We start from the raw sequence: 15,276 nt of genomic DNA on the forward strand, positions 1-15,276 counted from the left end.
ATAATGTTTGTTTATATATACGTGTGTGCGTGTGTGTGTGTGTGTACGTGCAGAAGGCCTCGTTGAGTTGCATCACTCAGTAACCTCTTCTCAGCGTCAGTATTGTCAATCATTCACAAACATAACGTGGGTGGCCATGCACACAGTGTAAAATTACTATGAGTATGTTTAACGGCTCATTGTTTGAGTTACTAACAACAGTGAGCACAAGCAAACATCTTCAAATATTTGTGTACAGAGGAGACAATCACAGCCTCTCTTCCTGCACTGCTGTAATTCTCTTCATCACGACGCAGAGTTAAAAATAGGTATGTGCAAAACTATATATATCCAAAATCAATTAGACAGTGGTTTGTCTGAACAATTAGACGCTCTTGAAGATGTCCTGTATAATTATGCAGCTTTACAGTTACTCCACCAGACATATTTATTTAATATATAACCAAGCAAGCAGAGCCCTTCAGTACAGTGACCAACAGATATTTAACAAATAAACAGGCCAAATAACTATAAGGTTTTGTTTCATAAAAATATCAGTGCTCACAAAAATGAAGACCTACATATTATAAATAATAAGAGCTTTAAATCACAGCGGATGATTCAAAACCTGAAAGTAAATCATCTAAAACCCTCACTGAGAATCTGCATTGATACATCTTCAAAGCACTGCCGTTCAAAATATCAAAGCTAAATCTCCAGTTGTGGACCTCAATAACTGACTAGTCCTGACCTTTCACATAAAGCTTGCCGCATGATATTTCAAGCTTTCTATATATTTCTCATGACTTTGAGGTGAGAAGCCTATACGCCGAGTTTCGGTTAATTTTTTCTGCGACTGACTGACTAATAAAATTTCGACTATTAGGGGGCAGACCTAGTTTCTAGTTGAAAACGGTGTGGTGTAAACGGCCCCTTAGCTAAACTTTAGATTAATCTTGAACTAAATCTTGTTTTTAGATTTGGAGAGAGAAACTAATGGTGTAAGACTGGAAGAACTGGTTGATGGAATCAACCTCACCACAGGTCTATAAGACAAAGGATCTTGTTGGAAATTAACATTTGACTCCCTCCCCCTCTTCCTTTGAGCATCTCATCTACATTTTCTCTCTCTCTCTCTCAGTAACACTTAAAACTCACACAAGAATATATATATGGTTTTAATGTGAATGATTATCGTTAAGGATTGTGTTTAGTATCATTTTAAAGGTCTCAGGGTGACTGGTACAAATGTCTCATTCCAAAAGAAGTAAATCAAAAGGTAATAAAGTTCTTAAGAATATAGAAATATCTTGCACACAGAAGGGTGTGTTTTTGAGTTAACACCTTCTGACCATTTGTCTCATGTTTTACATATCAAATAAGGTCTGGCTATATAAGGAAAATGCAACGAGAGCTCAGGGCTCTTTCTGTATTTCAGATAGCCCGTGAGGTTAACACATGTAGTTCTTAAATGTTGGGTTTGCATCTATTTCTCTTATCCTAGAGCATTTGATGTTTTGTATTGATGATCTTTGAACTGATTATGAAATTGGCATAATACTTTTACCTGACATAATAAATTGTTATATTTGATTATTCTAACAGACTTTGACGTTATTTTCATTGGAGTTAAAAGGAATAGTCAAACATTAACGTATATTTAATGATGCACAGATATCATTGAAAAACCTTTTCATTTTATGGAGTCAGATGAAACGAGTTAATACATAAGATAAAATGTATTGCATTTAATTAAAAATCCAAGAACACGCGTGAGACCTTCACCGCTAATTTGAATTCCGCTATTGGATCGAATTAGACGGCCTTACAATGGTGTCGATTAAAAAAAAAAAATCTAAAAGCTAAATTTACAGTTTTTCTTGACTATCTAAAACCTTAAATTTAGACTATACAAAAATAAACATCAAAATGGTTTGTCTTATCTTAACATTAGAAAAATAATATTAAAAGATAAACCTATAAAAAAAAACATTTTGAATATATAAAATATTTAAAGCAAAATTTGAAACCTTCCTTGAAATCCTGTCTTCATTTGTCTATCATCTTATGTTTTACTAGTTGTTATGTCTATTTATTTTTCTTGATGTCAGGTCTTCGGATTGTGCCAAAACGTTAAGTTTAAGTTAAAGTGCAAATTGGAAACTCCTCACAAACTCCAAGTCCTTTTAGCACACACGCACAGGAGCGCAACAGAAGAAGTGGATCTTTAGCACATAGCTTGACACCTCAGAGAAAGCAGCATTAACATTTGATGAAGGTCAGTCAGCCCGCTCTCAGCTGGAGGCCTGGCTGGAGGCCATCTTCAACCGGTGCCAGGAAAGAAAGGTCTCCATGTTGGGAAGTCTACTTGCAAGCACAGTCAATGTATTAAATAATAATCATAATAATACAGCACATCCTGCTTCCAACACACACACACCATTGAGCGGCTTTAAATAATAAACAACAAAAAGCCACACAAACAGATGCCCGACATATTTAACAGCCTCAAACTGCTGCTAGTGTGCTCTTCATAATCTATTAATGAATCTCCTTCCCGCTGTGAATAATCTACACCGGGTGAACTAACTTCAGACATTTTAACCGGAGAGCTTGAACTTGACAAGTTAATTCCATGACAGTTCAAGCAAACAAAGTTCACACTCTCAGAAGCGTAAATGCCAAAAAAGTTCAAAGTGCACCCAATTATGCTTTTTCAGATATTACCTTTCATGTAGCGGTAATATAGCTGTTTGTGAACGTAAAAGTTCTGCAAAGTTTCAAAGATTAAAGTGTCTCTCGAAAGAAAGAACCGATTCTGAAGTCGTCGGCAAAAAAAAGAAAAAAAAGTCGTCTTACTTCCTGCTCGAACCTACGTAGGTATGTAACAAATTTGCATAATTATATGGTTTTTGCGTTGTATATCATAAAAAATAAAAGTTTTTTTTTTTTTTCATTCATCTTGGATGCATGTAAATCTATTGTAGGAGACCTCCAAAACAAAATCACGAACCTTTAAACTAACATGAAGAATATTTTTGTGATGTTATGTGGTTCCCCGCATTTATTTAGTGGATTATCATAGTTTTGAACGTTCATTATAGAAGAAACAATGTGTGAGGTCTGAAATTCACTGAATCACTGAAAGGTTGAGGTGTGCATGTGATGTTTAACCATCATGAGCTGAATGGTCTAATGATTGTTTAGAGGCCAATAATAACAACAACAAATCCAAGAAAGAGACCGAGAGAATGAATGAAGGAATACGTGATGGATGACTGTTCCACTGTGGGAAAAAGTACAACTCTGCACTTAGGAAGTCATCTGGATTTGGCATGTGAAAAGCTCCAAAAATCTAAGATGAGCTTCATCCAGGTGATAACAATTTAACACAGGGCAAAATCACCAAGCTAATGGACGGGAAAGCGCGTGCAGACATATTTTTCGTAGTTAAACCTGCTTTATTGGCAATAACCTCCATTAAATGCTTTTTATTGCTCCTTTACTTCAGTTGCGCAACACTTACAAGGTATTTTGGCTCAGTTCTTTATACAAAACAGTTGCAGCCTATTTTTGGGATGCCTTTCTTGAGAGTTTCAAGTCAAGACAAGATACTTTTTCTTTCTTTCTTTTTTCCCCTCGAAAAAATCTAAACATACAGAAACAGCCTCTTTTTTACTGTAGCTTCTGCATTTTGAATTCTTCCAGAAGCAACCGGCACATATACATGTATCAAAAGTGCAACTTTTTTTCTTGAATCTTCAACTTTCCTCTCTTATCTTGAAGGGAAATGAAATTGGGACACAATTGCCCACATCAGCACATATAGCAGTTAATTATTACTATTTCTGATAACTGTTTTTCTCATCTACACTATTGTTCAAAAGTTTGGGGTCAGTAAAATTGTATTTAAAGAAATTAATACTTTCATTCAGCAAAGAAGAATTAAATTGAACAAAAGTGACATGAAATGCAATTATAATGCTACAAAGGATTTTGTTTTACTTTACATTCAAAGAATCCTGAAATTGTTTCCACAAAAATATTAAGCAGCACATCCGTTTCCAAATGATAATAATAGGAAATGTTACTTCAGCAAATCAGCATATTAGAATGATTTCTGAATGATCATGTGACACTGAAGACTGGAGTAATGATGCTGAAAATCGCTTTGTCATCAGGAATAAATTACATTAAATATATATATATATATATATATATATATATATACACTCACCGGCCACTTTATTAGGTACACCTGTCCAACTGCTCGTTAACACTTAATTTCTAAGCAGCCAATCACATGGCGGCAACTCAGTGCATTTAGGCATGTAGACATGGTCAAGACAATCTCCTGCAGTTCAAACCGAGCATCAGTATGGGGAAGAAAGGTGATTTGAGTGACTTTGAACGTGGCATGATTGTTGGTGCCAGAAGGGCTGGTCTGAGTATTTCAGAAACTGCTAATCTACTGGGATTTTCACGCACAACCATCTCTAGGGTTTACAGAGAATGGTCCGAAAAAGAAAAAACATCCAGTGAGCGGCAGTTCTGTGGGCGGAAATGCCTTGTTGATGCCAGAGGTCAGAGGAGAATGGCCAGACTGGTTCGAGCTGATAGAAGGGCAACAGTGACTGAAATAACCACTCGTTACAACCGAGGTATGCAGCAAAGCATTTGTGAAGCCACAACACGCACAATCTTGAGGCGGATGGGCTACAACAGCAGAAGACTCCACCGGGTACCACTCATCTCCACTACAAATAGGAAAAAGAGGCTACAATTTGCAAGAGCTCACCAAAATTGAACAGTTGAAGACTGGAAAAATGTTGCCTGGTCTGATGAGTCTCGATTTCTGTTGAGACATTCAGATGTTAGAGTCAGAATTTGGCGTAAACAGAATGAGAACATGGAACCATCATGCCTTGTTACCACTGTGCAGGCTGGTGGTGGTGGTGTAATGGTGTGGGGGATGTTTTCCTGGCACACTTTAGGCCCCTTAGTGCCAATTGGGCATCGTTTAAATGCCACGGCCTACCTGAGCATTGTTTCTGACCATGTCCATCCCTTTATGGCCACCATGTACCCATCCTCTGATGGCTACTTCCACCATGTCACAAAGCTCTAATCATTTCAAATTGGTTTCTTGAACATGACAATGAGTTGTACTAAAATGGCCTCCACAGTCACCAGATCTCAACCCAATAGAGCATCTTTGGGATGTGGTGGAACGGGAGATTCGCATCATGGATGTGCAGCCGACAAATCTGCGGCAACTGTGTGATGCCATCATGTCAATATGGACCAAACTCCCTGAGGAATGCTTCCAGCACCTTGTTGAATCTATGCCACGAAGAATTGAGGCAGTTCTGAAGGCAAAAGGGGGTCCAACCCGTTACTAGCATGGGGTACCTAATAAAGTGGCCGGTGAGTGTATATATAAATAAATATATATTAAACAGTTTTACATTTACAGCATTTTTGATCAAATAAATTTAGCTTAGGTGAGCATAAAATACTTTTTTCAAAAACATTTTTAAACAAAAAATCTTACCGACTAAACTTTTGATCGCTAGTGTCAAAACTTCTACATCTAAAACCAAAACCTTCTTTTGAGGTCCTCTGAAATCATTTCTGATAAGGCCATAGCGCACAACATAGATGATCAGCTGGGCTGTACCCAAACATCATCATATAGCCCTGATAAACTGTTTTGTAAGCCAGCAGTTCTGTTGAGTCAATTCTTCAAATTTAGCATGTGACAAAAGAAGGCAATGCCAAACCCACACGCTCATGCTGCAAGCCAAAGCCTGTTTTCTTAAACCGCTTAAAACACCTCGTCTGTCCAATTGGCTGCAAGCCGTGACCCAGGTAAGGATCAGGTGATTAGGAGTCGGTTTGTGCCGTTACCTGCAGTATGAGGATGAAGTAGTCCACGGGTTTGCCGCGCAGGTAAAGGTAGTGATGCGGCGATTTCTTTTCGTTCTCGTTGAACTTGATCTCCTGGATCACATCAGGGTGTTTAAGGATACGCAGAAGGATTTTCTCTGATATCAGAGATGGACTGAACAAATTAACCTCTGCGGAGACACAGGCGACAGAGACAGAAACAGACAGACAAGAGATGTCAAATTTATAGACCATTTTGCTTAATTTAAGATGCATATTGTCTTACTTTTTGAGAAACCTGACCTGTAACACTTTACAATAAGATTAAACATGTTGGTTTGTGGTACTTTATATTAGGGTTTCATTTCTTAACATTAGTTAACTACATTAGGAAACATGAACTAACAATGAAAAATTTTTAAAGGGGCACTTGGCAACTCTAGCCATTTCTTGGCTGATTTTCACTTTTGTTGTCGCATGTGTTCTCATCTAGCTCCCCCTACAGCTGTGCGGCGTATATTTTCACAACACTGTCATAAAAAAACTCACTTGCGGCACCTTCCTCCCGCTTTCTTCCGCTGCTTATGTGCAGTTGTTATTATCGGAGCCGGCCAACTTTATCGTGTGGAGCTATGTCTACCGAGGTGGGTAATAATACATCATACACAGTATCATAGAATTATGTCGAATTGCCATAAAGCAGTTCGTGTTTTTCGCTCGTTCTCGCTTCTCACGAGACTTCCTATTTCCAACTTACCGGGATGTTATGGTGCGTTCACGTGCTATGGTAATTATGGTAAATACCAAAAGCCGACATGGAAAATGCACATGAACACCCCCTCATGTGGTATTTTCCACTGGGCAACTCGTAGAATATTTTGATGCACGAGTTGCCGAGATGAGATTACCTTTGACCTTTTCAAAATGGCGGAGAGCAACGCAAGAGTTGTGAATGGTAAAAATATGTCCTATTCATGATCTAGAAAATATACAGCATATTATTTACCGTTTGAGTTTTGATAAATCATTTTCTTGCTGTAGCAGATGACTTAAGCAATCTAAAATAGTTTTAGCTAAATAACAGGTGTGGATCTCCATCTTTTTACCACATTACGACAACAAAAGCACTTGAACGCAACACACTGGTAAATACCAGTTCACAAGTGGAAAATATCATATTTTCCATAGCACATGAACGCACCATTAGTCCCCATGTTGCAAGGTTGGTTTTCCGCCTGGGGACGCTGGGGGGAATGAGGAAAGTCACCATTCTCTCCAGAACAGATTATTGAACCATTCAAATTATTTCTAAACGGTTTTATTAAATTGAAATAGTTGCCAAGTGCCCCTTTAATCTAATGGTTTAATCTTAAGTTTACACGATAACGATGTACTAACAACGGAAACTTTTTTCTTTGTGTTTTCCCGTTTTCAAAAGTTTGATTTTTAAGGCCCCCAAAACATTGTTGTCATGTAAATGGCCGGAATAAAATGCATAAAAAGTTAATAGTTTTTAGTTAAAACGGTGTCATGTTAACAGCCCCTTAAGGTTAATTCAAACATTTACTAAAATATTATTAAAATCAAAAGTTGCATCTGTTAATATTATTTAATGGACCTGAGCTAACATGAACAAACAATGAACAGTTGTATTTTTATTAACTAAAAATGTATGAATACTGTAATAAATGTAATGCTGATTGTTAGTTAAAGCATTAACTAACGGGACCTGATTATAAAGTGTTACAAATGTAACAAATTGAACCAACAAGGTAAATGTAAATCCATGCCAGCATCCAAGGCTATTTTCATGGCAAAAAACTGGGTAAACATTACAAATTTTAATCTAGGTTAACATCAATTTCAACACCTCGAGATTTCACGTAGTGAAACTGCGCAAAGCTTCTTTGTTCCACGTCACACGTAGAATCACTATTGGCCGACGCTGGTCATGTGTGTGATGCGTGTGACGTACAACCTAGAAGCGCTGGTCAGTTCCACTACGTGAAATCTCGAGGCCCACAGAGAAGGAAATGAATAGTTGAATAAAGTCGTTATTTTTGTTTGTTTTTTGCGCACAAAAAGTATTCTCGTCGCTTGATAAACTTAAGATTGAGCCACTGTAGTCACTCGGACTATTTTAAAAATGTCTTTAACTTTTCTCGGCCAGCAAGTTTCGATCCCTTAAGAAGCCTATGGAGGAGTGATCCAGCTCTCAGATTTAATCACAAATATCTTAATTTGTGTTCCGAAGATGAACGAAAGTCTTACGGGGTTGGAACAACATGAGGGTGAGTAATTACTGACAGAATTTTCATTTTGGGGTGAACTAACCCTTTAAGCATGTTTTCTTGTACAGGTAAAATAGGCCAAAAAAAGGCAAGGCAAGGTACACATACTGTTACACTCAGTCTGGTGATTGTTTACCTGTTGCTAGGAAGCGGTGAGCGGCCAGTAGCAGCTGAGGAGAGATCTTGACTTTAGACTCACTCTCATGTTTGAAGGCAGAGAAGTCTCGCTTGTTCTTATTGTGTGCCACTTTCTTTCTGTTGCGGTTATCAGCTGCAAAAAATACACAGACACAAACTGATATGAGCAGAACTGGAGCAGAACACTGAGGAATTTATAACAGAAGTCAGATGACTTAATTCCTCCAACAACAACAACAACAAAATCACATTGGTACCATGAAAACTCTAACATCATGAACATGATGATATGGGCTTTTTTCAAAAAAATGCTGAGTGCATGTCTCTGTCATTTCGTAAGCATACGTGAAATGTTGTGTGATGCAGCACAGCAAGAGGAAGTCAAATGTATGTGTGTTGAAAAACTGAGATGTGCAAATGCTGTGTGATTTTATTTAAAGATAGAGACACTGCCCACTCACTGTAGAGGTCAGACTCGTCCAGGATTTCTGATTTGATGATCTCCTCGATGACATCTTCCAGGGTGACCAATCCCAGCACCTCATAGAAAGGATCTCCCTCCCCCTCATTATTCACTTTCTGAACAATCGCCAAGTGTGATTTACCTGCAGAAGATTTAATTATAAGTTACTCTTTCAATAAATAGCTGTTAATAAATAATGAAAATAATAAACATATTCATTCAGTCAAATAACACTCAAAGAGCTTTAGTATTAAAGGGGTTATCGGATGCCCATTTTCCACAACTTGGTATGATTCTTTAGGGTCTTCATGTAAAGTTTGTAACATACTTTGGTTAAAATTCTTCAATGGTTGTGTAAAACAAAACCCTTTTTACCTCCTCAAAAACAGCTCAGTTTCAGTGCATGTCTCTTTAAATGATAATGAGCAACTGCTCACCCCACCCCTCTCTTCCATGGGGGGTGTCGACACAAGACACGTAAAGTGCTGCCTTGGCGGACAGTATACAAATGGCTGAGGGTGGAAATATGCTAATACGGGACAGTCCGTCAGTGGTTGTGGGCGGAGCATGAGCAATATGACATCATAGTGCCCAGAAAATCCAAACGGATTGATTATTGAGAGTGTTTAGACTTTGAGGATAAAAAAAAAGGAGAGAATTGATTTTTTCCCATTGTATGGTGGTTGTGTCCACACTGCAAAGACACATATATATGCAAACACCATATAAAAGCGATTTTTGCATCCGATGACCCCTTTAAAGCAGGAAATACATTCGCAAATAAGAAATCAAGCAGTAATGGTTTGATAGAGCTTTGCATAAAGATAACATTGTAATATTATATGAATTGTATATTTTATCATTTAATATACTTAATAGTTATATTATATTATGATTAATTCTTTTCTGCATATACCAACGCATTTATAACATTTAAACAGAGCCTGAATTTCAGCATGGGATTGCAGGCATTGCGCACAAATTTAGACATTCCTACAGTTATCGCAATAATAAAGAAAGCAATTCCAGCAAACATTTATGGATTTATAGCATGTTAAATGAGTAAATTAATCCAAGCAGATTATCAGAGAAAATAAGTCATTTGAAAACTTTCTGTGAGACGCAATTTCACAAACAGTGCGAGTGATGCAGCGGTACCGTGCCTTCTCTCTCTCTCTCTCAAAATGCAAAAAGATCTTCACATCACCCCATAGTTGCGTCTGCACTGCAAGCGAGCTGCACGCTGCGATTCAAGACTTTCACTCGCAAAACACTCTCTGAGAGACTCTCAGCCAAAGCGCACACACATAAAGCCACTCAGCTTGCTCGCTCGCTCAAATTGATTTCAAATTATGAGGCTTATTGCGCTTAAAGCAGCACCAAGTAACTTTTCCTCTGCGGTCGCCCTACAGGTTGGAAGCGGAATTGTCCATTACCGCTGTCGTAAATAATTTAGCCTACGCAGCCTACTGTCACACAAACGCTTGTTTATCCAGCAGCGGCTTTGTCCACAGACAAGGTATATGTTGCATGATTTCATGAAAGTATGATGTATGGCGACATCAGAAACGAAGAAAAACAAAATAATGACTATTGTAACGCTTGACGTAAAGCAAGTCAAATTTGTAGTTTTCTTCTGTCTCATTAGAACTACAGAAACACAACCCGATCTGGCAATCTTAAATAGCGTGGATATATCAGATAAAGGACCGCAAAGCGAATCCAGAAGTGCCTTTCACCCTGTTACGACTTAATGAACTACTGAAACGATTTTGGAAACATTATTTTAAGGTATAAAAATCTTACTTAGTGTTGCTTTAGATGGTCAAATACTCACACAAAAATGGCAAAATACCTGTCTTGGCAAGTATTCACGTTCACACTGTCAGTTATGTCTTAAAGGGCATATTGCAGGTTAGAGGACCCAACGAGTCAATGTATAGAAAAATAATGTAGGAACTAGATTTTCTTTAAAATATTCTTATAAATACGCTACAGAAGCTTCTGGAGTCGTTTTTGTGAGAAAATTTTACTTCCGCGTCTGAAAATGGGTGTGGCGGGCGTGACGTAACGGGCGGGAGAGCGGTCGATTCAAACAACAGGAAAACAATGGATCGCAATGACATTTCGGACGCTGAGGAAATACTTACTCGTATGACGGACTACAGCCATACAATTATGAGCCTGCTATGCTGCCAAGAGAGTAGGGACAGGCCAGGATTAATGTTAGACAGAACGGTCAGAGACACATTGAGTTGTGGTGTGAGGAGAACCAGTGGAGAACAGGACAGGTGTCTTGGTGAGAGACGTGCTTATAGATACACGTTCGCTAACGATATACACTGCTCACAATATTGTACAGGTTATTACCATCGTATATCAGGCCAGCAGACATTAGTATGTTTAGGGTAGATGTATACTATTAAATGTATAAAAACTATACTTGAGTATATTTCTATTGTAAGTTACTAAAAACATACTCAAGTACATTTTTAAAACATATTTTTCATCTGGGTTATAACATAAACAGAAAATTTAAGATTTGAATATTTAATCAACCTAGTAATTTTCTTTTTCAATTACAAGTTGCCTCTATTTAGGGCATGACTACCTATATCACACTATTTGATGCCATTGGTACAGTATACGACGATCAATATTCTTGCTTCGGCATCCCATGTTGAACTCCATCATATCGCCGGGATGATAATCCTCCGATCTGAAGTGAACGCTACACACGATCTGAAGTGAAAGCTACACACGACCGCGTTTCTCGAAGCCGATGCGGAAGAGAAATCACGTCTCTTCACCTGCACAAACCGCACCAGGCACGAAAGATATACAGCAGCACCGTTTTTCTTGTTATGGAAACCTGTGGACTCGATGTCCTGACAGGCCGGAGTTTTTGCAACCTCCACAAACACAATAATTTACCATGACGATGATAGATTGAAATACAAAAACTACCGAAAACACACTGACTCACGGCCGCTCTCACTGAATGCCAGCCTACTCTGCACTGAGCCGAGGCTGAGGCTCCCTAGCGTGACGTAAAATGACGCGATGGTGAAAAAAAAAGCCGTTTTTACGAGCAGTCAAAGAAACGCTCACTTTATCTACTAAATTAGTGCCCTTATGTCGTTTTAAAACATTTTAAATCCTGCATTACCTTTTCATATGGTATTTTCATACAAGGTTATATATTAATTTAGATTTTTTTTTTACCTGCAATATGCTCTTTAAGTGAATGAATGTAAACAGCTAGGAAAGAAAACGCATGTGCATCAGTATACTGGATCCATGCATTAACTCTTAAAGTGACAGCAGCCTAATAAACCTGCTTCTGTCTGCCAATGTTAATCAAACAACAAAAGAAAAAGAGAATCACTCACTCCTCAACTGAACAACTTTTTCAGCTTTAATAAGGGATAATTTATATTTAATCAGTTAAGGCTATGCAGTTATTTTATATTTGACTATCCAATTTCTGTGGCATTTCTTCCTTGAATACTGTTAGACCTACCTGAAAAACGTACAGTGCTGTTTATTTAATTTCTATCTTTATTCTATTGTATTTATTTGTGCTAATGGTTGTTATTTATTTGTTCTTGTTTTATTATTACTGACTCAAAGTTTGAAATCAAGCTTCCTTGTGCTGTCTAAATGCTATTGCAACAAAATTACCCCATTGTAAAAAACACAGAGTGAGCAACCCCCCCCCCCCCCCCAAATTAAAAATTCCCCCCAAAAAGAGTCACTTAAGGGGGGAACCCTGTACGCTTTTGCTCAATTAAGTGACAAACCACAGTAGGCTACTGTAGCACACCGCTTACTATATCTTGTTTCTTTGTAAATAAATAGTGTCATGGACAAACAGAAAGAGCTAAGGGTTCACACAGTTTATAAGACGTCTATTGTTGCCATTCAGCACACAAAGAGCCAGGAAATCCTACAGCATTTGCTCATCAAAACAAAAATCCAGGAATTCTGCGTAGACAAAACACCCTGTTGCACTGACATAAGGAGCCAAAACAGTGAATTGCGAAACATAATTTAGCATCTACAAAATATTTAAACTCGTCTTGTCCAAAACCACAAAAACACTTCCTATCTTCTACCACAGAAGCTTTGACTGCAAATGTTTAGACCATTGAACAATCACTGGAGAAAGAAGATTTCACTGCAATGTGGCATGACATGAAAAATCATGATATTTATTTTATTTAAAGCTAAGATTTAACGGGTTCAATGCCATTCAAAGTTCGGGATCACTAAATTCAGCAAGAATGCTTCAAATTGATCTAAAATTACAAAAAAGACTGTTTAAAAAAATAATTCCCATTAACGTTCTTTAGAATGTTGTTTTAATCAAATTATCCGGAAAAAAAGTCACTTTCCACACTTCATTAAGCAACACAACCATTTTCAACTAATAATAAAAGGAAAGTTTCTAGAGCATCCAATCATAATATTATAATATTTTTTTCAGGATCACTAAAGACTTGATTAATGGCTGCTGAAAATTCAGCTTCACCACTACAGAAAAAAAAATACAAATTAAAACAATAAAATAGAAAACAGAAAATAAATTCTTCATCAAAAAGTATACCGAAAAAAAATCTACAACTGTACAAATAAAATGTATAACTGAATAAATATATATATTAAAAATATATATTTTATATAATATTTCACAGTTTTACTGTATTTTGATCAAATAAATGCAGCATTGGTGAGCATAAGAGACTTCTTCCAATAAAATTAAATAAAAATCTTACTTCTTAGTGTGTACATACACAATGTTATTTTAAATTGTAATAATATTTCCCAAAATGACAACTTTATATATGAACGGTCCAACATACGTTTTTTTCATCAACTTCTGAACGCTAGTGTACTTTCAAGAATAATATGATAAAAGTCCCCAAAAACAACAATAGTACTATGGGGTATGTCCAAAAACATGCAGTAGAATGATAGTTGTTTTACTGTTTTCAACAGATTTCAAAGTCAATCAAAGACAGCATGGTATTACCATGGTGCATTATCTAAATCATATCGTGGTAGCAACATGGTACCACATCTAAACAATGCATGGTAATACCACAGTACTTTTCAGTTAGCGGACATGGAATGAAGAGTTAAAGCTCGCCGGCTTATCTTCCATCTGACTGTTTGTAATGTGACCGGATGTAGCTAATAAAGCCTGCGCGGCACATGCAGACTAAACAGCCTGTACTCGAGTGATGCAGAAGATTGCGGATCCCTGATTCTACAGCAAGTGTCTTTGCTTGAGATAAGCGTAAAGTCAGGTCAGAGCGTTTGTGGAACAGATCCCCGGCAGCAGACGTCTCTCAGTGGGTCTGCATTGTGCTGCAGAGGAACAAATGAGCCAAACATCATGACGACACAACAGAAAGAAACTCTTCACGTCATGTACCAGTGGAACATTCTGAAAAGCTTAGTTTGGCTTAATGTAAACTAAACACCATCTACTGCCAAAACAACAATTCCACACAACACAATAAAAATAGAAAATTTTCATGACCCTCATTCTGAACCTGCTCAGAATCATCAAACGCTCCGAACAAAACATATAATCCTCCAATGCAATCTGGAAGGCCATTAAAAATAAACCGACCACTTCCTGGCGCAGTTGTCCGATGGTGTAAATCTACTGTTTAATGTCTTGCTCCGGAGGCATGTGACGTCACAGAAGATCCCATAATATCCAAACAAAGCTTGGTTAAACTTAAATCAATTCTTTGTTTATAATGAGGACATTTTAAGCTATGAAACTTGCAGGATGTTTTAATGGTACAACGAAATAGAGTGAGAAATAGAGGTGATGCTGCAAAGTACTAAAATTCAAGTGTCTGCTGCCCACAAATGCAGGTTTCCCCAAAGTACTTTAGTTCAAATCTTATTTCATATATATATATATATATATATATATATTATATATATATATAATAGGGCTGTCAAATGATTAATCACGATTAATCACATCCAAAATAAAAGGTTTTTTTTACATAATATATGTGGGTGCACTGTGTATAATTATTTTGTATATATATATATATATATATATATAAATACACACACATGCATGTATATTTAAGAAAAAAATATAATTTAAATATAAAATATTTATATTTATATATAATATAAATTATATATAAATCTATATACAGTATACACATGAAAATATTTCTTAAATATATACAAGCATGTGTGTGTATTTATATATATAAAATAATTATACACAATGCACCCACATATATTATGTAAAAAAAACTTTTATTTTGGATGTGATTAATCATGATTAATCATTTGACAGCCCTAATATATATATATATATATATATATATATATATATATATATATATAAATAAATAAAAGAACATCCTCTGTATTTTCTGCATTTCACAAGCCAGTTTTGTCTTGCCGAGTCATCAATCCCTGCGGCTAAAACAATGCTGGTCTGTCTCTTGCTTGCTCGCCCCTCCCTCCCTT

General features: G+C 36.9%; 1 protein-coding gene across 2 annotated transcripts in view; it reads right to left on the bottom strand.

Moving 5' to 3' along the window:
* The window catches only part of LOC130088087 (metal transporter CNNM4), a 38,549-nt gene that overhangs the window by 10,990 nt on the left and 12,283 nt on the right, over nt 1-15,276 (bottom strand). For both annotated transcript variants that reach the window (XM_056254704.1, XM_056254705.1), the window contains exons 2-4: nt 8,759-8,902; nt 8,296-8,430; nt 5,890-6,059 (exon numbers count right to left, since the gene is read on the bottom strand). In XM_056254704.1, coding sequence (XP_056110679.1) covers nt 5,890-6,059; nt 8,296-8,430; nt 8,759-8,902 — 449 coding nt within the window. The remainder of the gene's footprint in view (nt 1-5,889; nt 6,060-8,295; nt 8,431-8,758; nt 8,903-15,276) is intronic.

Source organism: Rhinichthys klamathensis, unplaced genomic scaffold (assembly GCF_029890125.1).
Source record: "Rhinichthys klamathensis goyatoka isolate OS25496 unplaced genomic scaffold, OSU_Roscu_1.1 h1tg000114l_1, whole genome shotgun sequence".
Taxonomy (NCBI): Eukaryota; Metazoa; Chordata; class Actinopteri; order Cypriniformes; family Leuciscidae; genus Rhinichthys; species Rhinichthys klamathensis.